This window comes from Petromyzon marinus, chromosome 5 (genome assembly GCF_048934315.1).
Source record: "Petromyzon marinus isolate PM22_M1 ecotype Great Lakes invasive population chromosome 5, UKy_Petmar_22M1.pri1.0, whole genome shotgun sequence".
In the NCBI taxonomy this organism is placed as follows: Eukaryota; Metazoa; Chordata; class Hyperoartia; order Petromyzontiformes; family Petromyzontidae; genus Petromyzon; species Petromyzon marinus.
The window spans coordinates 10,511,064-10,536,085 of record NC_133671.1 but is presented as its reverse complement, the minus strand read 5'-3'; the positions used below and the strand labels follow the sequence as shown (position 1 = coordinate 10,536,085).

At 43.1% G+C, this 25,022-nt stretch overlaps 1 protein-coding gene across 2 annotated transcripts in view; it reads left to right on the top strand.

Annotated features, from left to right (window-relative positions):
• The window catches only part of LOC116939052 (transmembrane protein 132D-like), a 586,990-nt gene that overhangs the window by 536,325 nt on the left and 25,643 nt on the right, over positions 1 to 25,022 (top strand). For both annotated transcript variants that reach the window (XM_076061542.1, XM_032946936.2), the window contains exons 6-8: positions 9,711 to 9,916; positions 11,311 to 11,590; positions 14,526 to 14,717. In XM_076061542.1, coding sequence (XP_075917657.1) covers positions 9,711 to 9,916; positions 11,311 to 11,590; positions 14,526 to 14,717 — 678 coding nt within the window. The remainder of the gene's footprint in view (positions 1 to 9,710; positions 9,917 to 11,310; positions 11,591 to 14,525; positions 14,718 to 25,022) is intronic.

Here is a 25,022-nt window from a genome sequence, read left to right as displayed (position 1 = left end):
TGGTAGGTTACATTTTCTGAATGATTTTATAGTGACACAATGTAGAAATGTATCCCACAAGTTCTTGCCTGTATGATATAGTATCAGCCATGTCGTACATAACTTATATGTACTGTATATATGTGGTTCAGAATTTACTGCAGTCTACAAGTGTAATCATATGTAGTTAAAAACATTATTCTTGCAGTTTGGTAGCTTAGTTTGCTGTCTGCTTTCATAGCGAGACAGTACTGTATATACATCCGTGCAGATAAGTCAATGAAATGATTATTTTTCAAGCTAAAGTATCGTATGATTATCGCACCTTCTATTATAATATATTTGGATTTAAAGCTTTCGTGACTGCAGGGATTCATATTCATATAATAATACAAAATATTCTTTTATTGTTTCCCTTCTACGTGACTTTACCGAAAGAACCAAGAATTATAATATATTGTTTTAGCTCCTAAAATTTTAGGTTCAAAGTCCTAAAAACAACCGCATTATATGTACTGCAGGGAATGTTCAGTTTGCTGTATTTAGACTGTCTGCTGCATGTAAACGTAGAAAATGTAATTTATAGTGGGGAAAAAGTCAAGATGTGGAGAAAATACCAGTCCACTTTTTTGCCTCAATTTCGTTTACCAAATACTGGTGGCAACAACTACCTTTCTGCCAAGAAATGAATAAGGCCCATTTTGTGCAAAAAAAAAAAAATCTTTAATGCAAAGCGACCTGGGATCAATAACACCAGCTTGCAGAAAACAAATGATGAGTCATGCCAGTTTTGACTGACTGTGGTGGGAGGCATAGGGCCACCAGGGGATGCAAAACATGCATCATTTGGGGATTGAGGAGGGCACCAGACGGCTGTAGATTGCCATTGTCACGTATTTTTTGCATGGAAGAAAATATATATTAATGGTTTTAATTTCACCAACTTATAAAAAAGTAAATTGAGATTCCTACATCTGAGAAAGCAAACACAATTTTTATTAGATTACAGCTCAATATTGGAAGTAAAATTCATGAGGTCATGGAGAATGGGATTGACAGCAAGGTCGAGCTTATAATCGGAATACATAGAGGGTCTCAAGTGTGAGAGAGTATTAGAACCCCTGGGTTAGGAGCTACCAATGCTATATGGCTTATGTGTGGTGATAGCAGAGAGCACATGCTCTCGGTAGATTTGTGTCTTATTTTGTGGTGTCTTGTGGAGAGATGATGACTACCTCGCCTGGTATACAGGAGGGTCGTGGGTTCAATCCCAACTGATGTCTGTATATTTGGAGTTCGCATGTTCTCCCTGTGGTCGCATGGATTTTTCTTCGGGTCCTCCAGTTTATCCCTCCAAATTTATAAACATGTGTTTAGAGAGTATTTGGCTGATATAACTTTCCACATACAGTGAGGGAAAAAGTCTTTGATCCCCTGCTGATTTTGTACGTTTGCCCACTGACAAAGAAATGATCAGTCTATAATTTTAATGGTAGGTTTATTTGAACAGTGAGAGACAGAATAACAACAACAAAAAATCCTGAAAAACGCATGTCAAAAATGTTATATATTGATTTGCATTTTAATGAGGGAAATAAGTATTTGACCCCCTCTCAATCAGAAAGATTTCTGGCTCCCAGGTGTCTTTTATACGGGTAATGAGCTGAGATTAGGAGCACACTCTTAAAGGGAGTATAAAAGGCACCTGTCCACAGAAGCAATCAATCAGATTCCAAACTCTCCACCATGGCCAAGACCAAAGAGCTCTCCAAGGATGTCAGGGACAAGATTGTAGACCTACACAAGGCTGGAATGGGCTACAAGACCATTGCCAAGCAGCTTGGTGAAAAGGTGACAACAGTTGGTGCGATTTTTCGCAAATGGAAGAAACACAAAAGAACTGTCAATCTCTCTCGGCCTGGGGCTCCATGCAAGATCTCACCTCGTGGAGTTGCAATGATCATGAGAACGGTGAGGAATCAGCCCAGAACTACACGGGAGGATCTTGTCAATGATCTCAAGGCAGCTGGGATCATAGTCACCAAGAAAACAATTGGTAACACACTATGCCGTGAAGGACTGAAATCCTGCAGCGCCCGCAAGGTCCCCCTGCTCAAGGAAGCACAAATACATGCTCGTCTGAAGTTTGCCAATGAACATCTGAATGATTCAGAGGACAACCGGGTGAAAGTGTTGTGGTCAGATGAGATCAAAATGGAGTTCTTTGGCATCAACTCAACTCGCCATGTTTGGAGGAGGAGGAATGCTGCCTATGACCCCAATAACACCATCCCACCGTCAAACATGGAGGTGGAAACATTATGCTTTGGGGGTGTTTTTCTGCTAAGGGGACAGGACAACTTCACCGCATCAAAGGGACAATGGACGGGGCCATGTACCGCCAAATCTTGGGTGAGAACCTCCTTCCCTCAGCCAGGGCATTGAAAATAGGTCGTGGATGGGTATTCCAGCATGACAATGACCCAAAACACACGGCCAAGGCAACAAAGGAGTGGCTCAAGAAGAAGCACATTAAGGTCCTGGAGTGGCCTAGCCAGTCTCCAGACCTTAATCTCATAGAAAATCTGTGGAGGGAGCTGAAAGTTCGAGTTGCCAAACGTCAGCCTCGAAACCTTAATGACTTGGAGAAGATCTGCAAAGAGAAGTGGGACAAAATCCCTCCTGAGATGCTTGCAAACCTGGTAGCCAACTACAAGAAACGTCTGACCTCTGTGATTGCCAACAAGGGTTTTGCCACCAAGTACTAAGTCATGTTTTGCAGAGGGGTCAAATACTTATTTCCCTCATTAAAATACAAATCAATTTATAACATTTTTTACATGCGTTTTTCTGGATTTTGTTGTTGTTATTCTGTCTCTCACTATTCAAATAAACCTAACATTAAAATTATAGACTGATCATTTCTTTGTCAGTGGGCAAACGTACAAAATCAGCAGGGGATCAAATACTTTTTTCCCTCACTGTAACCCATGTATGGCCAGGTTGCTTCTGAAAGACACCGATGGAGCTCAGTGGGCCTTACCTGCTAAAAATAAAATAGTTTGAAGAGTAAATATTATTTTATCCCCCCTGGTATCAACAAACGACTTGGCTTGCCACTGAAGTGTTTGTACAAAATGTTAAACGTGTTATTAAATTAATTATAATTCGTGTATTTATTAGAGTTGCATCCCTGTATTGAAATCTAACTGCACATACTTTATCTACAGTCCAAGCCACACTAAATGCACCCAAATATTGTCAGATCTGAGAAGCTACACAAGCTTGAAACTAAAACACTATACATTAAACTATTTAAAATTTACCAGGTAAGCCCCACTGAGCTTCATAGATATTTTTCAGAAACGACCTGGTGACCAATAATAGCTCAACTATGTAGCTTGAGCTTGGTTGATATTTGGATGGGTAACCACCAGGGCTTGCCAGGTGTTGTAGGCAGCGGTCTGTCCAGGAGATAGCAGTATCGCATGTCAACCTTCTCATGAGTGGGTGTTTCACAAAGTAAAGTACTTATTTTTCTGTAAAATGCCAAAACACTCATCATTAAAATAACTGCCCCAACGACCCAATTCAAATTCATGCGTGGGACCTCCCTGACCAATGACAGGAGAGCCACATTCACCAATTCCTCCTCGAATTGCCCAAGATGCCCGCACGGCATGGTACAGACATACCTACATGGCTTCTGGACGTGCCCAGATATTTAAACATTTTACCAGGATATGACAGATTACTTTGATCAGATGTGGCACACAGCTGAGGCCCTCAGGGGAATCAACCTTGTGGGTCTTGAAACCTAGAGGGATATCGATACACCAAAAGGGTCTTACTCAATACCTTCTATATTGTAGCAAGAAACACTATACTGGCGAATTGGAAAGATCATGAACTCCCCTCTTGGGGACTCTGGCACAGAACTCGCCTTGCCTTGGCGGGCATAGAGCACCTCAGCGATAAGCTGAATGGAAAATATGAGGCCATGTGGTCCCTGCTTCGACTGAACCCAGCGTGAATAACCAGAACAGTGGGGGCCGGGGCAAGGGGATGGACTCCTGACACTAAAGCATGGTAGTGAGCACCTGACGACTGCTGCTCCTGGTAGAAAACAATAAGGATACACCCAGACGTCGCGCTTATGTTACTTTACGTCCTGTTTTGTTTGGTTACAATAATCACCTTCCTTCCCCTCTTCTCCCCCTTCACCGTTAATCTGATACTCCCGATCGTTGCCCCCTACTGTGGTAGGGCAATGAGCCCAAGGGCCTCCAGATGCCCCCCTCCCACCCCCCTGATTTTAGGATGCATTGTTCCGGGTTCGACTTCATGTTTGCAATGTGTATCTAGCTCTGTGATGTCCGTGTTCTGGGTTCTTGAATGGGGAAAACAATAATTTGCTCAATATCTCAAAGCAGAATTCTCTTTGAGAAAGTGTCTCGGGACTCAGTGAGGCCCTTGTTTGGCGTTAGGGTGTGTCACTGTATGTGATTATACTTAAATTGCACATGGCCTGGCACAATCACCATTCGCCACAACAATAATCGCCATTCGCCACAAAGTGGCGAATGGCGATTATTGTTGTTGTGATGCAAGTCATTCAATCTCCGCGTTAGAATGAATGTCTGCTTTTTAAAGTGTGTAGTTGTGATTGTAGAAATGTGTTTACATACGTCTTGCACACATTTGGCATGCAGTTTGGCTAAGAAAATTTGAATGGGAAGTTTAGAGGATGTATGTGAAGTCCCTGCCAGAATGAATGTCTGCTTTTTAAAGTGTGTAGTTGTGATTGTAGAAATGTGTTTAAATGCGTCTTGCACACATTTGGCATGCAGTTTGGCTTAGAAAATTTGAATGGGAAGTTTAGAGGATGTATGTGAAGTCCCTGCCAGTTTGTGTCACTGTCTTTGAAGCCCCATCTTCTTACAAAACTGTGACCCTTTGACCATGATAATATTGAATTCCAGCTGGCAGTTGGGTTTTTTTTTTGTTCAACACAAAGAAAGTGTGGAATTCAGTTATAAATGCCCTAGGCTCAGAGAGTAAAACAGTAGCAAATGTGGGTGCGGATTTTTTTCTTTAAATATTTTATGGACATTTGAACAGAAGAATGTGAGATGAAGTACATTGTTTTGTGAAAATATAACTCTTTTCATACTTTCTCAACCAAACAACACACTTTTTAAAGAGGGCATTAAAATTACTTTTTGGGAAATTTTCTAAACTAATTATATTTGTGTATTTGTTTTCTTTCATATATAATCAGTTCAACATCCTTGAGAGGTATCTAGTATTGGTATATTTTCAGCACAAAATGGGCGAAATGTTAAACATACATCAACTTATATTCTTAGCTCTTTCGGTAAAGTCACTGTCTTTTGGATATTAAACATACAAAATTAATTACATCAACTGAAACAAAAAATAAACATAATAAACGACTACAAATAAACATGGTGTCGAGAAATTGCACAATAACGGTTTAACGGAATGGCACTGCGAGAATGATATATTATCCTCTACCCCATTTACCTCAGCCAGTCTTTCCCAAGAGACGTGGTTATGCGTCATATTTGCTACTCACATGACCACAACATAATTGTTACGCAGGCATAAACCTTTTTACTGTGAATAATTACCATCGTTGTGTCAATCCACTGGTGGATGAAGGTCTCCCTGTGCCGTGTCAGGCATGAAAGTTGTTATACAATACTTGAACACACTGGTCAGTTGGGAGGGACAGGACTGCTTCAGATAGCAATTGCCACTTGTGTTTATCTGTAACCTGGAATCAAACGGAAGTTGCCAAGGTTCATGGTCCCATGCACTATCGACTGCACCAATGCTCCTCCGCCCCCTTAGTAAACATTGGATATTAAACATACAAAATTAATATGAACATTCTTTATAATAAACGCACGTCACATTTTGTTGAAATGTTGAATGCTCCTTTGTCAATTAAAATGCACGTAATTTTCTAATCTTATTTGAAAATGAATTACAATAGAAACGTATATTAGTAGACAATTTACACCCACAGGTCATGATAAAGTTTGTACTTATCAAGGGATTGATTAAAGTGCTTTTTTATTTCAAAAAATGTTCCGCATGTATTTGTGTGATTATATTGGACAAGCCAATTGGAATTAATAATTAGATGGGATGTGACCTGAGAGAATATGGAAGGATATTATGCTGGAAGGACCGTGATAAATTGTTACAATTGAAGGTTGTAATATCATTCAAGAATTACATTTCTGGCTTTTCACTTTGTGCGGTTTTGTTCACTTAATTTTCACGTGAGCATATCCTTTGCCTACACATCCCGCACCTCCGATTAGCATGATTGGCTACGTACGGTGCGAAAGAAGTTCAACATACATACATCTTAATTAATCTTCACAAACACGATTCAAATTAACGACGTCCATTTCACCTCGATGACAGTATTAATTGTGTTTAAGGTAACACAAAAGACGTGAAATAGATGGGTCATCGCGAGGTTACCCTCCCCCATACCTCGGCAATGGCTTTTAGCACCTGACCATATTGCCATGTGTAAAGATAGAATATAATTCACAAGCGCGATTCTATGCACGTTCCGTATCGGTGAGCATAAGAATTGATTGTTGCAGATGCAACAACGCATCGTTACACGCCTACCAACCGCCCCACTGCCCATTGTACCGTTCTCCCCTCCTCTGCACCAACACTTCGTGACGCTCCCTGCTCCCACGTGCCTTGACGCGTGTTGGTCTCAGATCCACCTGCATGCATCCCTCTTGACCTCTGTTTATTTAACTGACACTACACCCTCAAGGTGCCTCTATCTCTCCAACCATAATTCAATGTTTCGCTAAGCAGTGTTCACTGTTTCTGCACACGTTGCCACTTCGTGTGCTTTACTCGTGTTTGATGTACCTGCTGTGATGCCTTCTACCTACCGTATTGCACGCCCAGTCGGCGCGTTAACCCGCAGGACAGTCGGCACGCGTCACTGGTGATCTTCCCGTCGTGTCCCTGCGTCCGTTCCACTCGTGATGGGGAACAGCCCTGCGTGGCGTAGCGTTGTTGCCAGTCAATTCTTTCAGGTTTCGGGTGAAATGTATCTCTAGCTGCTAACCCCCAACAGGCATCGATAAGTTACGGAGAAAACATTGCTCAAAGTGGTTATCCGACCGATGCGTATATTTGGAAAGGACAATTAATGTTTTTTTTTTCATTTTACATAAGACGTTTGAATAATTGCAGTAATATAAATAGCAAGTTCAGAAAACATAGCTCTGATGTTGTCTATACATACTGTATACGCGTAAATACTGTGGGCATCTTTTCACATGCAATATCCGCGCAGATTGCTATAGTTGCAGAAAGCGTGCTACATATTAGAGTAGTTTTAGACATCAAAGAACCTTATAGCAGACCACTGAAGCTGCAGGCCATTATTAAAATTCACCAGCTGATTTAAAATTGATGGTAAAGACACAACGATTCCTCATGCCTATATATAATTAAGTCATTGCTTTTTGGCGTCTTGGAAAAAAACTTGTAAATTCAATATTTAGGGGGAATTTTTAGTTTTTTTTATATAACAAGAAAGGTGTCTTCCATCGACAACACTTAGGTAAAAACGCCTCTGGAGTGATTAATGTTGAATTTCCACTTCCAAAACTGCATTAATTGCTTAGGCATGCGGCACGTGTTTAGTAATCATCGGGCACGTGCTGCGTGGAATTAGTTAATTTGCATTTGAATAAAAAATTAATTGGTGGACGCGGAAAGACGTAGCTTGCTGAGTCGCGATGACTGGAGTTTCAGAAACCCTGAGTTTCAGAAACCCTGACATCGACAATGCAAAACACATAGGTTCAGTGATTAAAACGTAGTTATTTTTCACATACATAGAATAATGGGGCTGGAAAGAGATAGCGTCTCATCTGTATTTATTGTTTTTTGGAGTAATTGGTCACTTAAGTCACAAGTTAAACGCAACTAATATTTGCACTTCGCTAATTTGCGTGGAACACCATATTTTCTGCTTCTATCCTTTTTTTTCTCTCAAGCATGGTTTATCCAGAAACCGAAATAATATATCTACAGATAACTTAGAGTTCATTGTATGATGACTGTAGAGTGATCGAGAGAACAAAGTAAAAATGTGGGTTTAAGAGAGGAAAGTGATGGGAGAAAGCAAAAGTCAAATGTGAGGGGAAGGCAATCAAATCCAAACCTTCCATGTTCACTTCATGATCACTCTATCAAAACAAATGCATCCTTGGAATTAAACTAATTCCAGTTTTATTGAAATAGTTGCGTATCTCCTTACATAATGGTTTCAAAAGCAGTAACACAACTGCTTAATTTCTATGTTGGCAGTGACTATTACCATACTCATTGACAAAGGCTTGCTTATAACTGAAAAAAATATATCACGTACAAAAATCGGATGATGTAACGTTCCATTCCTCAGGTTTTAAGCCAAGTACCTTTGACATTTTTTTTCCATCAATATTGAGACATGCATTAAGTTTATTTCCATTGCTCAGGTTTTTAGCAGTCCCTTTGGCAACATTTTCCACAAAATATTGAGACGTAGGAAATGTGCATAATACCTCTTCCTCGACCAGAGCGTATAAGCCTATAGGCAGCGTGTGTAATGATAAACAGTCAGCCTATAAGCATATTAGCTAGAGTTTATTATATACGAGCTTTCCTACCCGGCTTCGCCCGGGACTTGGATTCTTGTCTTGGATTAATACACGGCCTACGCGGAGGGTTGGGGGGGGGGTGCGTGACGTCAACAGGTACACTGCGTGACGCTGCCGCATGCGGGTGACATCACAGATGTGACGTCACCGCTCACTTGCCGTGCAAAATATATCCATTATTGCGCCGCCCCCCCCCCCCCCCCAAAAATACAAAAGTCTATTTTTAGACTTTTTACATTGTGTACAGTCTGGAAGCTACCCACATGCCAAATTTCAAGTTTGTTGCATGTTGGGGAAGTATACTAAACATTTTGAACAGACACATTCACAAATTACTCTTTTATATATATTCAGGTCAATGCTGCGGCGGTGTCATTGTCAGCAGATTTCGCCAATTCTTAATTCCTCCCTCCTCTGTCCACCCACCAGTATGTCCACCCACCGTGGGAGTGCCATGGTGGCGATATGTTAACTACCTCGCCTGGTATACAGGGAGGTTGTCAGTTCAATCCCGACCCTGATGCCTGTATATTTGGAGTTTGCGTGTCTCTCTCCCCGTGGTCGCGTGATTTTTCTCTGGGTCCTGTTTTTTTTCTTCACATTTAGAATGAACATCGTTACTCGTATTTGGCTGCTATACATTTCCACATATAAGCCGCTGCAATTATTTATGTGTGGTCATCTGCAAAAGAGCTATATAGCACAGTGTGCCTGATCAGTTTTAGTATAAATTGGTACACCACGGTTCATTGATCTGCAGGTTGCATGTGGTGGGGTAAAGTGTAAGTACTTCCAACTCTTTCAAGATATATAGCCAGTGTGGAAGAGGAAGCCCAGATACTGTTTAGAGGGGAGCACCCTCTGACGGAAACACGTTTTAACCAACAGTGGTGTGAACAAGAAATTACAGGGCCTGCAACCGGTACCTTCTAATATGAAAGACATGTTACTGACTGACCCTGCCTATATACACACCTGTTTTACCTGGTCCTTATCTTCTCTGTGCAGGTGTCAGAAAACTGTGGCTGGGCATTTGTCAATGGCAAGGAGAGCAGAGGCTCAGCCAGGGCACGTCTCATCATCACCAATGAACACCTGCGTGTCTCCCTGGATATGACGGTCTGGATGCCTCAGCTGCCCCTGCAGATTCAACTATCTGACTCTCATCTCAGTGTTATTAAAGGCTGGAGGGTGCCTATTTTTCACGAGAAAAGGTAAATCAATTGGTATATTTACGTATATTTTTTATGTATTTTATCCGTCCTCTGAATAGGCAAAATACGTGTGGAATTTATTTACAAACTTAGATATGTATCCATCTTGCTTTAAAGGTTGAACAGTGAAGCAGGATTTATCACAGTACCGAAAGCACCACGTGCAGAATTGCATTTTCATGCTGACCGTCTCGGCCTCTCTGTGCGCTGCGTTGCACCACTATCCGTGTAGTTAACCTCACATTCAATAAACCTTCAGAGCCAGGGTGAACATCTGACTCCAACGTATTTAATGAATGAAACGAGGTAAAATTGATGGAAAAATACATAACAAAATACATCTGTTATTACTTGCAATATCAATACAATGAACACTGGAGCATCATAGGATTGTCTTAGATAACATGAATCTCAACAATAGGTCCTGGATGGACCAGGCACCTACATTAGCACTGAATAGCCATACAAGAGAATAAGCTGTGTTAAATAAGGTCACTGTAATCGCCATACTGCAGCCTAAATGTGCAGTGCTGCACAAAATTGCATTAAAGTTACATGGGCACAAGTCTGGCTCGACTTATCCAACTACTGCAAGTGGCAAGCTTCGTTGTGAACTAAGCCTCATATTCATCGTAACAATTTAACAGCATTATAAAGGCATTTACAGCATTATAACGGCAATCCTAACATTATGACAGCATTCCCAGTATTATAAGAACATAAACGAATATTCTTTAGGTCTTTCGGAAAAGTCACATAGATAGGTTGAAAGAAAATAACAAAAAAACTATGACGTTTCGATCTTCAGGAGATGACAATCGCTTGTGTTGTGATCGAAACGTCGTCGTTTTTTTTGTTATTTTCTTTCAACCTATCTACGTGACTTTACCAAAAGACCCAAAGAATATGAATTATTGCAGTCACGAAAGCTGTAAGTAAAGATTTAACACAAACGAATTTACGGACAATGCTGATTAAAGTCCCGCAATGAACAGATGCACCCGTCTTCACCGAGACGCTAATTGCGCCTCCATCGTGTAATCTATGTCATGGCTGACACCCCTGCCTGGCCTCGTGGCTTCGAGACCCTTAACGCGTAACTTCCTGGTCACGTGACCAAACTCAACACCATCATATCAGGACGTTCCTGTGTAAGCACACCCCCATATCTGCCGCGGGGCAGAACAGACCCCTTAAGTGTTGGCAACATCGTGATGGCATTTGCTTAGCTCTCATTTATATAAAAAAAAAAATCAAGCTTGAGGGAGACGTGGCAGACGACTAACAATTTTGCAACATTGCATTACTCGCTAAAGACCACTTTGGAGTTTCATGGCAATGCATTATGTGCGCTTGAGTTGCATACAATGTATCGCTTGCTGATGTGCTCTCAGCACCGAGGAGAGCAGCGACGAAGAGGATGAGCCCAAGGGCCGTGGCTGCATGTTGCAGTCCCAGCATGCGCTGGTGAGCATCTGGACCATGTTCTGCACCTCCAGCGATGAGCCGGCAGAGGGCAGAGGTCCTCACGAGTCGCCAATGCTGAGTCCCGAGTGGCTGGTGGACGTCACGGAGCTGGTGCTGGACTACATGGTGGTGGAAGACACCAGGACCGCCCAGTTGGTGGGGGGCAAGGTCGTTGTGGGGCTTGTGCCAGGGATGACGGCTATCCAGGTGAAGGGGAAAGAATATTAGATAGCAACAATGCAGGCTGACCTGTAGGTTATGTTTAAGTAAGACATCATTACAATGCGCGCCGTGGTGTACAATTGTGAGCACACTTGGAATTGTAATCCAGAGGGTCGGCCGGTTCATTCTGCTGGCACGGCAGTTGAAACAATGGGGGTGTTTCTAAAATCCCTCCGTCTCTGTCCACCGAGCAATGCAAATGGATACGCCACGGTGAGTCGATCAGGAGGTTGTGTTTGATGGGGTAAAGTGTGGGTACTTCCACCTGGAAGCGTAAGGCAAAACACCCTCCAGAGGGATTTATCAGTGCTGCCTCGAGCGTAGGCCCTTCTGCCTGCAATGGCATGAGCAGCCAATCATAGGGCTGCACCTTTACCTTTTTTAAAAAATATATTTCACCAATAGAAATTATGGCAATGTCTTGTGTCCAACTATTCAAGTGAAACATCATAAAGAGGTCCCACTATGCAAGAGGTGCGCAAGTTATGCGAATTGGATGCTTTATCTCTTGTGGGTCACATCATTTACACACACTTGTCGGGGTCATTGTTGATTTGACTTGTCTGCGAAGGGTGTCTGTATAATTAACATGTCCTTTATTAATGGTTAAACAAGTTTTTTTCCCCTGCGTGTCTTAAACCTCTTTACATTACCTATTGGCAAGTAAATACAGCTACTGAGTGTGTGCATGGTCTAATCGAGTAAAGATATATGTTGGCATCCAATAACTAGTGGCACTCATGTTCAGCATCACGTGGCAAGCATTGCATTGTGGTTGCATGGCCAGCTCGGGATGCCGACATGAACAAACGTTTTAAAGTGTAAGACTCGCATCCTACTAGTGGTGGCACAAGCAATAAACAACATCAGCAAGAGTGTAGCGCTGCAAGCTGATCAAGGGGTTTCCAGATTAATGGGAAAATAGAGGTGCACCACAAGTGAACTCGAATTTAGATCATCATGATAAAACAAAGGCACATCATTTGAATACCATTACTACAAAACATTTCAGTAAAGTCACGTAGATAGGTTCAAATAAATAGCAAAAAACTACGACATTTCGATCGCAACACAAGCAGTCGTCATCAGGAAAAGGGGGTTGAGCTTCTAAAGACAACTGTTTATAAGGGTTTGAAATGGGCATAGCCCAAATGTCAGCAGCCAGTGTTAATGTAAGTGGTGGGCAGTGACTTGCGGCGGTGGTGGGTTTTCCTCCAATCAAAGGGCTGCCAGGTAAAAATTAGCATGTTAATGTAAGATCGCCGAGCATCCTCCATGGCGAGCGGGCCAAGGTGGATAGGTTAATGTGAGAGATTGGCATGTTAATGGCAGATCACCCAGCATCCTCCACGGCGAACGCGCCAAGGTGGCTATGTTAATGTGAGAGATTATAATGTTAATGTAAGAGATTATCATGTTAATGTGAGAGATGTTAATGGGAGATCACCGAGCAGCAACCTCGAGGATGGCGTGCGAGGTGGCTGTGTTAGTGTGAGAAATGTAATCTGTTAATGTAAAAATCAGAGAGCCGAAAATAACAACTAATATCGGAAGGTGGTCGGATGGGAACATCACAGTCAGTTATGACTTAAACTGGTTAATCACGTCTTTCCAATGATTACTGAGTTTGTACCCATCTTCTCGGTTGAAATTGTGTCTGTGTCTATATATGCTTCATGAACGAATCGTTGTTGATAGCCTGTGGGTTTGCATAGTGCCTTCGTCTTAGAGAAATGAATTTCGTGTGAGCCCACCGCATTAAAACAATGATCAGCCACAGCCGAGGTATTGGTCCTACCATGTTTCAGATCTGTCGTATGTTCACGAACACGGTTCAAGACATGTCTCGTATTTTCCCCAATGTAACTACTGCCGCAGACACAGCTTAGTTTGTAGACACCGAGGTATTGCATTTCAGGGATCACATCCTTCACAGATGGGATCTATTTGCTCAATAAATTTCACATGACTGTGATATAAACTAAATTATGTGGCTTGTACAGCATGTTTTTTGTTATACACAAAAAAGTGTTTTGGCTTAAGGCCTTCAATTGGATGGCACCATGGGTTAATCCAACCAATAGGCCACATTTTCATGCCGATCGATAGACACCTGGGATTTGAGGAATGACCTCAGCACACAACAATGGCTTACCTTTTAACCTTTCATGAATGATGTCTGCCTTTTTTCCTTTTACTTTATAGCACTCGATGTACTTAGATATCATGAATTTATAACAGTGTTGCTGGGTGACAGAGAAATTCGACCTGTGGAGCCTCTCGCAGATTGTCTCTGTGAGCATATCCTTTCATAGGTGTGTGCATTTGTGCCTGCAAAACGTGTTTAACTATGCATCCTAAACATGTTTAACAAAAGATTAAACATATGCGAAGAAGCATGGAGAGATACATGCTGGGAATTAAATAGGAGCACGTGGATTGGAGAATAAATGCAAAGCAGAGAAATAATCTTGACTCTTGAGAGAGTAAGCTTGTTTAGACAGGATACATTGTCTGAAGAAATTATGGCCGATGGTCCAGACTTGTGATGGAGGTTGCAGGCCAAGGAAATAAAGTGCCCACGAGAATAAACACCACAGATAAGGAACAATAAGTTTAGCTCACATGTGGGAGTGAGATGTATTGTGGCAGAATAGGATTGTGAGGAATGGTGACAACATGGAGAGGCCTTCATCCTGGAGTGGCTTATGGTGATGATGAGAATGTTAACACTGTGAAAGTGGTGCAGTGTAATGCATTTAATTGTTCAAGTGAAAACCAAGATTAAGCATTCAATCAGAATCAAATTCACCTTCCCCAAAATATAAACACCACAATGCATCCCCAATTTTATTTCGAGCCCTGAATTTAACCGATGGGGGGAAACCGTTAATTTTATTTTTCTAATTTCTCACACTAGGTTCTATCGCCGGTGTCGGATCTGATTCTGGGGGAACGCGCGGTCACGGTGAGCAAGGAGAAGGTGTCCATCAGCCGGCTGCACGTGACGCTGGTCTCAGAGCTGTCCCTTACGCTGCGACCCAGTCCCTCGGAGTCAAACGTGGTCATCTCCACCACCACGGCACAGCACACTCTGCAGGTGCTCAAACAGGTGATAATTGGGACCTCAAAGCAACACGAGCCTTTGGAAAATGTGAGAATTGCCCCGGTGAGGTGACTATGGCTGATATTAATGAAATGGTCATCGCGACTCCAAGAGTGTGTGTCCCATGTGAGCGTTGCAGAGTTGAATATGACGTCATGTGTGGAATAAGAGTAAGGCCGATGCGCACATCTCCTGCATAAAATGGAAAATGTATTGCAGGACACAGGAGTGCAACTGTGGTCATGCAACTGAAAGTATGGAACATTGTAAAACACTGTAGTCGTCGCTCCATCAATGGAGAAATATCAAAACGGCACATACTATTTCCTGAAGCCCTTTCATCGTGGCCGGCAGACCTCGCCATTGGCATTTAGCTCTCGAACATAGGAAATAATAGAGTATTCGGTGTAAGGTTTTATTTTCTGTATGTAAAAATGTAAATGGCCTGAATGTTGATAGGGGTTGTCGCAAACACTCCCATCACTCAGTAATTGATATGAGCGTCACTAAATGTTAATCGAAGCTTTTACACACTTTTAATTTTGCACAATATTCAGTGTATTCTCATGTACTGTACCAACATATCGAGATAACCGCAACCCTGTCATGTGACCTTGCCTATAAGCGAGGCATATGTATTTTTGTCTTACCAGGTAAGGCCCACAGAGCTATATAGCTAATTTTCAGAGGTGACTTTGCCACAAATCATATCTCAACGAAGTGGCTTATCACGTGGAAATGTATATCGGTCATGTTTCTAAATTTAGAGGGAAAACCCGGAGGACCCGGAGAAACACCCGCGACCACAGGGAAAACATGCAAACTCCAAATATACAAGTGTCAAGGTCTGGATTGAACCCATGACCTCCTGTATACCAGGCGAGAGAGTTAACATCTCCCCACTGTTGCACAGCAGTGAGTTAATAAAAAAAAAGTTAAATGATAAACCTTGTTTTTATTATCATGAGTGTTTGCTGGTCAAATAAAAAAAAAAACACCCACCACGAGTATTTAATCTTGTATCAAAATATTTTGAATTAAGGAAAGGACTTTAGAAAGGGGGGCTGAACCTTGAGCACTCCCTCAGATGCTATGAGGCTAGATAACTGTAAAAATTGCATAGAGACAAAGGTAATAATATTGCCATTATTTCGCCAAGGTTCATTAAGTTTCACAACTCTTTTTTACGAGGGTTCTTCATTGAGAAATTTGGTTGATTTATTGAGTGTTTTTGCTCATGGAGGAAACCAGAGTGTCTCGAGGAAAACCAGGCTTCCAGGGAACGATAGACAACAATAGTCTACAAGGACAGGTTCGTGATCCCATTTGCTGCTTTCCCTGGCCACTTCTCTGTCTAGCATGTGCATATGTTTCACGAATTTACATGTTCCACCAACACTTTCTTCTGAAATGCTACCATTGTAGTATGTGCCACTGTGCCAAAAGTGAACAGGTAGAGAGAGATGAGCCTGACACACATAAGGTGCAGGCTTCCGATAGCATTATATCCATAAGGCCACGTGTGACTGCATGAGCCTTATGCTACATTATTTACATGTCAGAAATCTTCTTTAATGTGGCTGATGTAGATGCAGAGCAACAACTACAATTTCACATTCAGGTGGTCAAGCCAGGTAACCATGTTCGGAGCAGCGGAGTGTATCAATATTACCAGAGTACACAGGTGTCTGAACAAGCTGATGAGTAAATCTAGGGTCTCTTCAAGCGACAATTGAGTAAGAATTTGATCTTTTGAGCAATTGTCTTGAGCTATTACGACCTCCACACAATAATCGATCACAGATAGTGTTCTATGTGACTTGGAGTTCAAGGTCCAGGTCAGCCCAGAACTAATTAAAACCAGGTGTGCACCTCAGATAACTGTGCGGTTTCTTCCAAGTTTCTTGCAGCCTTATTTTGTTGTCTATTTTTAATATTCCTCAGCACCATACTAATTAAGTACTTTAAGGTGATTATACTCAGAATGGACTTCTGCGGCCATCTGGAACGCTCTTCCTTCCGATACAAGGAGGCCATTGGAGCTATGCACATTTAAATCTAAATTAAAACATTTCTTTGGAACTGCTTTTTGTGTTTATTATTTTGTCCTTCCTCCGTACCTCTGATTAGCATGGTTGGCTATGTACGGTGCGAAAGAAGTTCAACATACATGCATACGTAATAACAGATAATTTAATAATGATGAGTAAATTAACTTATGTCTTCTGTCTAACAGCGTGTACTACTACTCAGCTTCAGCCCCTGTTGATATCTCACAGAAGGGCAGCGTTTTCATCAATTCGTATTGAAAGCGGAGAGACCTGGTACAGTGAGGGAAAAAGGTATTTGAGCCCCTGCTGATTTTGTACGTTTGCCCACTGACAAATAAATTATCAGTCTATAATTTTAATGGTAGGTTTATTTGAACAGTGAGAGACAGAATAACAACAACAAAAATCCAGAAAAAACGCATGTCAAAAATGATATAAATTGATTTGCATTTTAATGAGGGAAATACGTATTTGACCCCTCTGCAAAACATAACTTAGTATTTGGTGGCAAAACCCTTATTGGCAATCACAGAGGTCAGACGTTTCTTGTAGTTGGCCACCAGGTTTGCACACATCTCAGGAGGGATTTTGTCCCACTCCTCTTTGCAGATCTTCTCCAAGTCATTAAGGTTTCGAGGCTGACGTATGGCAACTCGAACCTTCAGCTCCCTCCACAGATTTTTTATGGGATTAAGGTCTGGAGACTGGCTAAGCCACTCCAGGACCTTAATGTGCTTCTTCTTGAGCCACTCCTTTGTTGCCTTGGCCGTGTGTTTTGTGTCATTGTCATGCTGGAATACCCATCCACGACCCATTTTCATTGCCCTGGCTGAGGGAAGGAGGTTCTCACCCAAGATTTGACGGTACATGGCCCCGTCCACCGTCCCTTTGATGCGGTGAAGTTGTCCTGTCCCCTTAGCAGAAAAACACCCCCAAAGCATAATGTTTCCACTTCCATGTTTGACGGTGGGGATGGTGTTCTTGGGGTCAGAGGCAGCATTCCTCCTTCTCCAAACACGGCGAGTTGAGTTGATGCCAAAGAGCTCCATTTTGGTCTCATCTGACCACAACACTTTCACCCAGTTGTCCTCTGAATCATTCAGATGTTCATTGGCAAACCTCAGACGGGCATGTATATGTGCTTTCTTGAGCAGGGGGACCTTGTAGGCGCTGCAGGATTTCAGTCCTTAACGGCGTAGTGTGTTACCAATTGTTTTCTTGGTGACTATGGTCCCAGCTGCCTTGAGATCATTGACAATATCTTCCCGTGTAGTTCTGGGCTGATTCCTCACCGTTTTCATGATCATTGCAACTCCACGAGGTGAGATCTTGCATGGATCCCCAGGCCAGGGAGATTGACAGTTATTTAGTTTTTTCTTCCATTTGCGAATAATCGCACCAACTGTTGTCACCTTTTCACCAAGCTGCTTGGCAATGGTCTGGTAGCCCATTCCAGCCTTGTGTAGGTCTACAATCTTGTTCCTGACATCCTTGGAGAGATCTTTGGTTTTGGCCATGGTGAAGAGTTTGGAATCTGATTGATTGATTGCTTCTGTGGACAGGTGTCTTTTATACAGGTAGCAAGCTGAGATTAGGAGCACTCCCTTTAAGAGTGCGCTCCTAATCTCAGCTCGTTACCTGTATAAAAGACACCTGGGAGCCAGAAATCTTTCTGATTGAGAGGGGCTCAAATACTTATTTCCCTCATTAAAATGCAAATCAATTTATAACATTTTTGACATGCGTTTTTCTGGATTTTTTTGTTGTTCTTCTGTCTCTCACTGTTCAAATAAACCTACCATTAAAATTATAGACTGACCATTTCTTTGTCAGTGGGCAAACGTACAAAATCAGCAGGGGATCAAATACTTTTTTCCCTCACTGTATGTCGGTGGCAGATCCTCCATCTCAGCGGACTTGCCCTAAGAGCGAGAGTGGAGGCTTGTCACTCTTGAACATCATCATGGCCAAAACCGTTGATGTCACCAAACTTAGCTGGCGTTTTCTACCGACTGCCAGATACTGCAAATGCTGTGCAGAAGACATGCGACCTTCAAGATCTGCCCGAACAGCATTCCACGATTAAAATTCATACATTTTAATTTGATTAGATTTTTATTTTGCCAAAGTCAAAAAACAAATTCCATTTTCACTCTGACATTGTTGGAGATATAATGTTCTACAAATGGAACCATCTACGCAGAAGGCAAAGGAATGCAAATATTTTTAAATGATTGGAATAAATTTATAGTTAAAGGAATGGCAGGAAACGAAATTATTATAATGTTTAAAAGTGAATTTGTAACACTTGCAATCATCGAAGTAACATTTTTCTAATGGGCATTAGTATAATTTGCCAAAAATTGTCTTGCGTCTTTTTTCCCCACCAAAGCCACTTTCAAGAGAATGTAATTTAAATACATAATATATAACATTGCCTGTATGCGCTTGGCCTCGGATAATTAAATTCCTATATTTTTGGTTACAGTAGTCTTTTTTCCACCTTATTTAGTTTTCAAAAATGAATTGATTGCTCATTGCAAATGTGCTACAATGATGTTTTTTTTTTGCTACTTAACACTTTTTTTGGTTTACGAATATTTGTGTTGCGTGTGTTGATGAGCATGCGTGTGTTGGTGAACATGCGTGTGTTGGTAAACACGAATTAGTGGCATGCTGTCATATAACCATCAGACTCTGTTGGTGAACACGCATGTGCTCCATCACCGCATAGCTCGTAGTGGCCACCTGCTCCATGCTGAAGGCACTCTACCCTTGGCATAGTTGGAAACTTTATAATATATAAAAAAAACTGTAAAAATGCATACGGACTCAAGGAGAGAAAAACAAACTTAAAGAGTACAAGTTTTTAATAACATCCCTCGAGGCTTTCTTTGGTTAAAACAGTATACATTGTTATTTTTGTAGAGGTAGTATCTTTAAAATAATCAATGAAGATTCTTCGGCATATGTGCTTAGAAAATAATATATTTTTGTTACGACATAGTCGCCAAACTCATTAATCCATATATTATATCTATATCAGGAAGATGCAAATTAAATTTCCAGAAAATTTTTATATGGACGTCTAGTCCCTGTGAAGGAGTAATTAAAAATAAAATTTCATGTTGTGGATACTGTCACAGGTTTTGCCTCAATGAATTAGTGGCATGCTAGCATATAACGAACAAGCTTTTAAAGCACCTGCATGTAAACAAGGCATTTGGTCATGCTGCTTTGGCAGTGGTGCACCACGTTTACATTCAGTTAACTCAACGGTTTTTTTAACTAATATTATTGATAATAAGAACATGTTTGGGTTAGATCGCATAAATATAAATGTGTCGTTATCCCACCACCACCCGACACAGCCAATTAGTAAGTTTTGTCACGTAAACAAGACGTGCCAATCAGTTACTACTATAGCACACCGGTGATGGAGAGTAAACCCACACACCATTTACAATTTGAGTTTGACATTTCACTGGTGATTACGACCAACTTTATTAGGCGATGTGCCAGAATTGTGGCCCTTAAAAGTAAGAAATATATATATATAATAGGCGACGCATAACAGCTCTCAGGTTTGTTTTCGGGTTGTTCGGCAATGTCCCAACACGCGACACAGCCCGAGGACAGAGAGCAGTGCCGCACAGCACACTTGTGAAATGCTGTGCAATTTTTCGTGCATTATGTCACGTTTTGTGGCTGTAATTACCGTCGTTACATGTATAGTTCACATTTGAGCTTTACCAGGGTTTTCTGCAACAACAACAACAAAAAACACGTGTGCTTTATTAATTAATGTAATGGAAGCAAAGGCAGTGCTTACGTGTGGAAACGTTATAACCCAATGCTACAAGTTCCTCGTTAAACACGTGCATTGTTTGCGTCTCTATTTTTATTTAAACGAACACATCTTTAAAAAAAAATAATTGAATAACAGTGTGAGCTGGGAGATTTTTACCCCATAATTATTAGTATTGTGGCAACCGCTCAGAATTTATTTTAATTGTAACACGAATAATAATGCAAAACAAGTGCATTTTTATATTTTAAGCATTATGATTAATGGCACCTTAATCATTGACATTATTTAAATGAAACAAATGGCCCACAAAAATTCTGCATGGTTATTTTGTTTAAATGAGAGTAAAATAAATAAAATTATTCTTACGAGGTATTCAGGTGGAGGAGACAGTCCACTGTTCTGTCAAGATACCGAGCCAGCATTGCTGATTTCACTTCGGTTCATGCCCTAAGACAGACAAGTAAAAAATTAAACATTGCTTCCTTGGCCAAATTAGCATTCAATGTGCAATGAGTGCAATGACTTCTACTCAGTCAGCAGTGATCCGACACGGAAGTTGCACTAGTAATAATGTTCGTGCTCATTTTGTACTAAATTTGTTAAAACGGCATCTCAATTTGAGAGGGCATGAAATGCAGCATACAGGTAATAGTGAAGTTGCTCACTATATGCCTGTATGTTGCGGATGTGCTACCATTGCAAAGCACTGGAGTCACTTTAGCGTGTGGTGCTGGGAGATTGATAGACAATAGGATTGGGGGTAGCAGCCCGTTCTACCAGTTGGACCTGTGGGCGAAGCACGGAGCCTTCTGGGGGATCCAGAGGGGTGCGGGGCTGAGGGCGGAGGCCTGGCCACGCTGGGCAGGATAAAAAGCGAGCTCCGACTCACAGTTGGGGCTGCTGCGAGCTGGAGTGGAACTCGCCGTGCCGTCGTCGTCGTGATCTCATCTTGCCAGCCGAGCCTTTCTGCGTACCTGCCTGAGTACCTGCGAGGGACCCTGGCGTCGGGCCAGAGGTTGCCTCGCCAATTCCGGGGGGTATGGAGACCGACCGTGCTGTCGGCATGAGCCAAGATGACCGGGCCGGGTCGACTGCAGCCGAGGCGGAAACGGCTGCGACATGACTACCTGGAGGACGGAGGTCAGTGGAGGAGGGCGATGCAGCCCAGGTGGCAACCCTGACCAGGAGGTGACAGACCGGGGGGGGGGGGGGGAGGGGGGGGGGGTGGTGTGGGACCTGGAGGCAGCGGCCAGAGAGAACAGAGGCACTGGTGCGGAGGAGGGTGGGCTCTGACAGGCTGAGCGAGAATGCTGCGGAAACTGAGGCCTCTGCTGGTCAGCGGGTGCAAGGCGATCTGAGTGAGGCCACTTAAGGTATATGCTGGACCTGTGGGGGCGACACAGTAGTGGTGGGGATGCTACAAGTCGAACCAATGGACCTGATTTGTTTGAAAGCCTTGCCGAGCAGGGCATTCAACGTAAGCTTTAGGATTAGTAACCTATTGCAGCGTTTCCTGACTCGTTTTGAGGAAAAGGCAGCAGAGAGGTCTCTGTCGCTGCTTACACTGCAGCTATTGTCAGAACTGGACACCAAAATAGTGGCTGTTTTCCTGTATAACGAGGCACTGACGGATCATGATGTAGAAGTATGGTCGCGACAGCACTGCCTGCTGTTGTCGAGTTGCAAGCGGATACAAGACTCGTTAGGCATCTGGATGGGTGCCAAACAGTGGTGGGTGAGAGAGTGGCGGACGGGGCCCTGCAGCATTTCCCGAACGCCCTTAATATTGGCGGTAGTAGGGGCTACGTAGTGTACGCGGGGCAATCCAAACTCTGCAGGAGATGTGGGGGAAGAGCCCATCTGGCAGCAGCGTGCAAGGCGCGGATGTGCTACCATTGCAAAGCACTGTACCACGTAGTGGAAGAGTGTAAAGTCTCAGCACAGTGTAATATTTGCAAAAGCGGGGATCATTTGTATTTGGAATTGCCTGGAATCATTCGCGAATATGGTCGGGGCACACAAGAGTCGGACGACTGAGGGAGGCGATAGAGGGACGACCGAGGCCAAGTCACAGCACGCACCGAACAGCCGGGCTATGGATGACGTGAGTGGAGAGATGGCCGGACAGGGAATACCACTGCTGGATGAGAGGGAGGAGGGGGAAGCGTCGTCAGAGGAAGGGGAAACATCTGTGAGCCGGCGGGAGGAAAACCCCAAAGCCAATGAGACGGAGGAGACGGCCCCTGAGCCAACCGTGGCCAACTGGGCGGAGGAGGTGGAGGCGAGAGAGGACGAAGAGGAACATCAGAAGAATGGCGACAGGAGGGGGACATTCGAGAGGCAAACAAAGAGAAAACGGAGGACACTGAGTGCCCCATCGAGATCTGCCCCCTTGCGTGGTCCTCAGCCGTCAGGCTCTTCGACAGACCCGGTGACGTCTGAAGAAGAAATATCAGCAAAGATGGGCCAAGAGAGGGGGTTAACCCCAAAACCCAGGAGTGCGGAACGCCTACTGGACCTCGTCGACAAAAGCTGTTACCTACTGCTGGAGGACATTTCTGAGCCAGACTAGACACTTTTGAGCATGGAACTCTCCGTAGTATCAGTAAATGTGAGGGGAATCCGGGGTAAGGCCAGACGAGGAGTAATGGTACATTATTTGCAAACCTTGCAAAAAGACATATACTTCTTGCAGGAGTGCCACCTACCATACTCACTCGGTCGGGCAAAGCTGATCGAGTCCTGGGACGGGCACTGCTCCTGGTTGGGGAGCAATGCCAATAAGAACACAGGGGTAGTCATTCTTCTAAGCAGTAGAAGCATCGAGGTACAGGAGACCTAAGAAGTAGTCCCTGGTCGACTTCCATATGTAGACTCCACATATGATGGAACAGCGTTTCATCTAATCAAGATTTACGCCCCCACACGGTATACTGTGCGAGAAGAACTATGGGATAATGTGGCGTACCTGCTGGTTACACGGAAGCACGTTATCTAAGGGTGGATTTCAATTGCCCGCTATGCCTATTTGATGTGCTGCTTGCCTTCGGGAGTTAGAAGATAGACCCCTCTTCAAGGAAACTAGGTAGACTGGTTAAGGACTTCCAATTAATTTACACTTTTTGGTTGTTGCACCCAACGTGCCCGGGTTTTACTTGGACAAGTAGTTTGGGATCATTGCATTCAAGAATAGATTTGCTTTTTGTCCCCACTAAAGTTAAAGCAGAATGTGTGGAGATGGAACCGTTTTCTTTTTTGGACCACAAGCTGATTGCCACGAGGTTTCGAATTCCAGGTGGACTGAGGTTGGGGAAAGGGATTTGGCGGATGAACACGAGTCTCTTAGCAGATGCGAAGGTGACGAGGGTTTTTATCAAACGGTATGAGGAATGGTAAAACCTGCAGTGCTGCTTTGGCACTATGACAGAGTGGTTGGAAATGGTTAAGAGCTGGATTCGAAGGTTTTTTTTCAGGCACACTGTAAGAGAAAGAGTGTCAGGAATTAGTTGAGGGGTCTGAATGATCAGTTGAAAGAAGCGCATAGATTGCTGGAATTAGGGTTCCCAGTGATGAACGAGGTGAGGCAGGAAAATAATAAAAACTCCTTGATGCTGGAGAAACGAGCTGTGCAGCTGGTATTTAGGGCACGGGTTAGGGCAGTGGAAGATGGTGAAAGTGCACACGATTCTTTTTTTTATAGTGCAGGAAGACAGAAAACACAATCCAAGAGCCAGTCAGCTCAAGCCTGGGCAGACTGACACAGACAGAGGGAATTGTAGAAGCAGCATGGGAATACTATGCTGAACTATATGGAAGTAAGACGTCAGAGGTGGAAGCCCGAGACTTCTTACTGATGGAGGTTAAGCAGAAGATCAAGGCTCCAGAGGAAACGGATAGGCAAGTTCAGATGGAGGAGCTGGACGAGGCAGTAAGATGACTACATTGGCACTAATCTCCAGGGCAGGACGGAATACCGGCTGAATTCTATATTACATTCTGGGACACCATCAAACACGACATGCTACGTTTGTATAGATAAATCTTGGAGGAGGGCTCAGTGCCAGAACCCATGAGGGGAGGGGTGATAACCCTTTTATATAAGGGGAAGGGGGCCCGCAGTGACCTCGGGAGCTGGCGCCCGATCACCCTGTTAAACTCTACAAGATCTTAGCTTGTAGTCCGAGTGGTAGGGGAGGTAGTAAGAACAGACCAGACGTGCAGTCCCGGGCAGGCGAATTTCAGACATGCTTGTCCTCCTAAGGGAGGTCCTGGAATCCATGCTAGAGGTGGGAGGGGCCCTGGGGCTCCTTAGCTTAGACCAGGAGAAAGCCTTTGATCGCATTTCGCATTATTTTTTTGTTTTCAGTGCTGGTACACATGGGGTTAGGGGAGCTATTGGTAGGTTGGGTACGAAAACTATATTATAAACTCTCTCGCAGACTATTGATA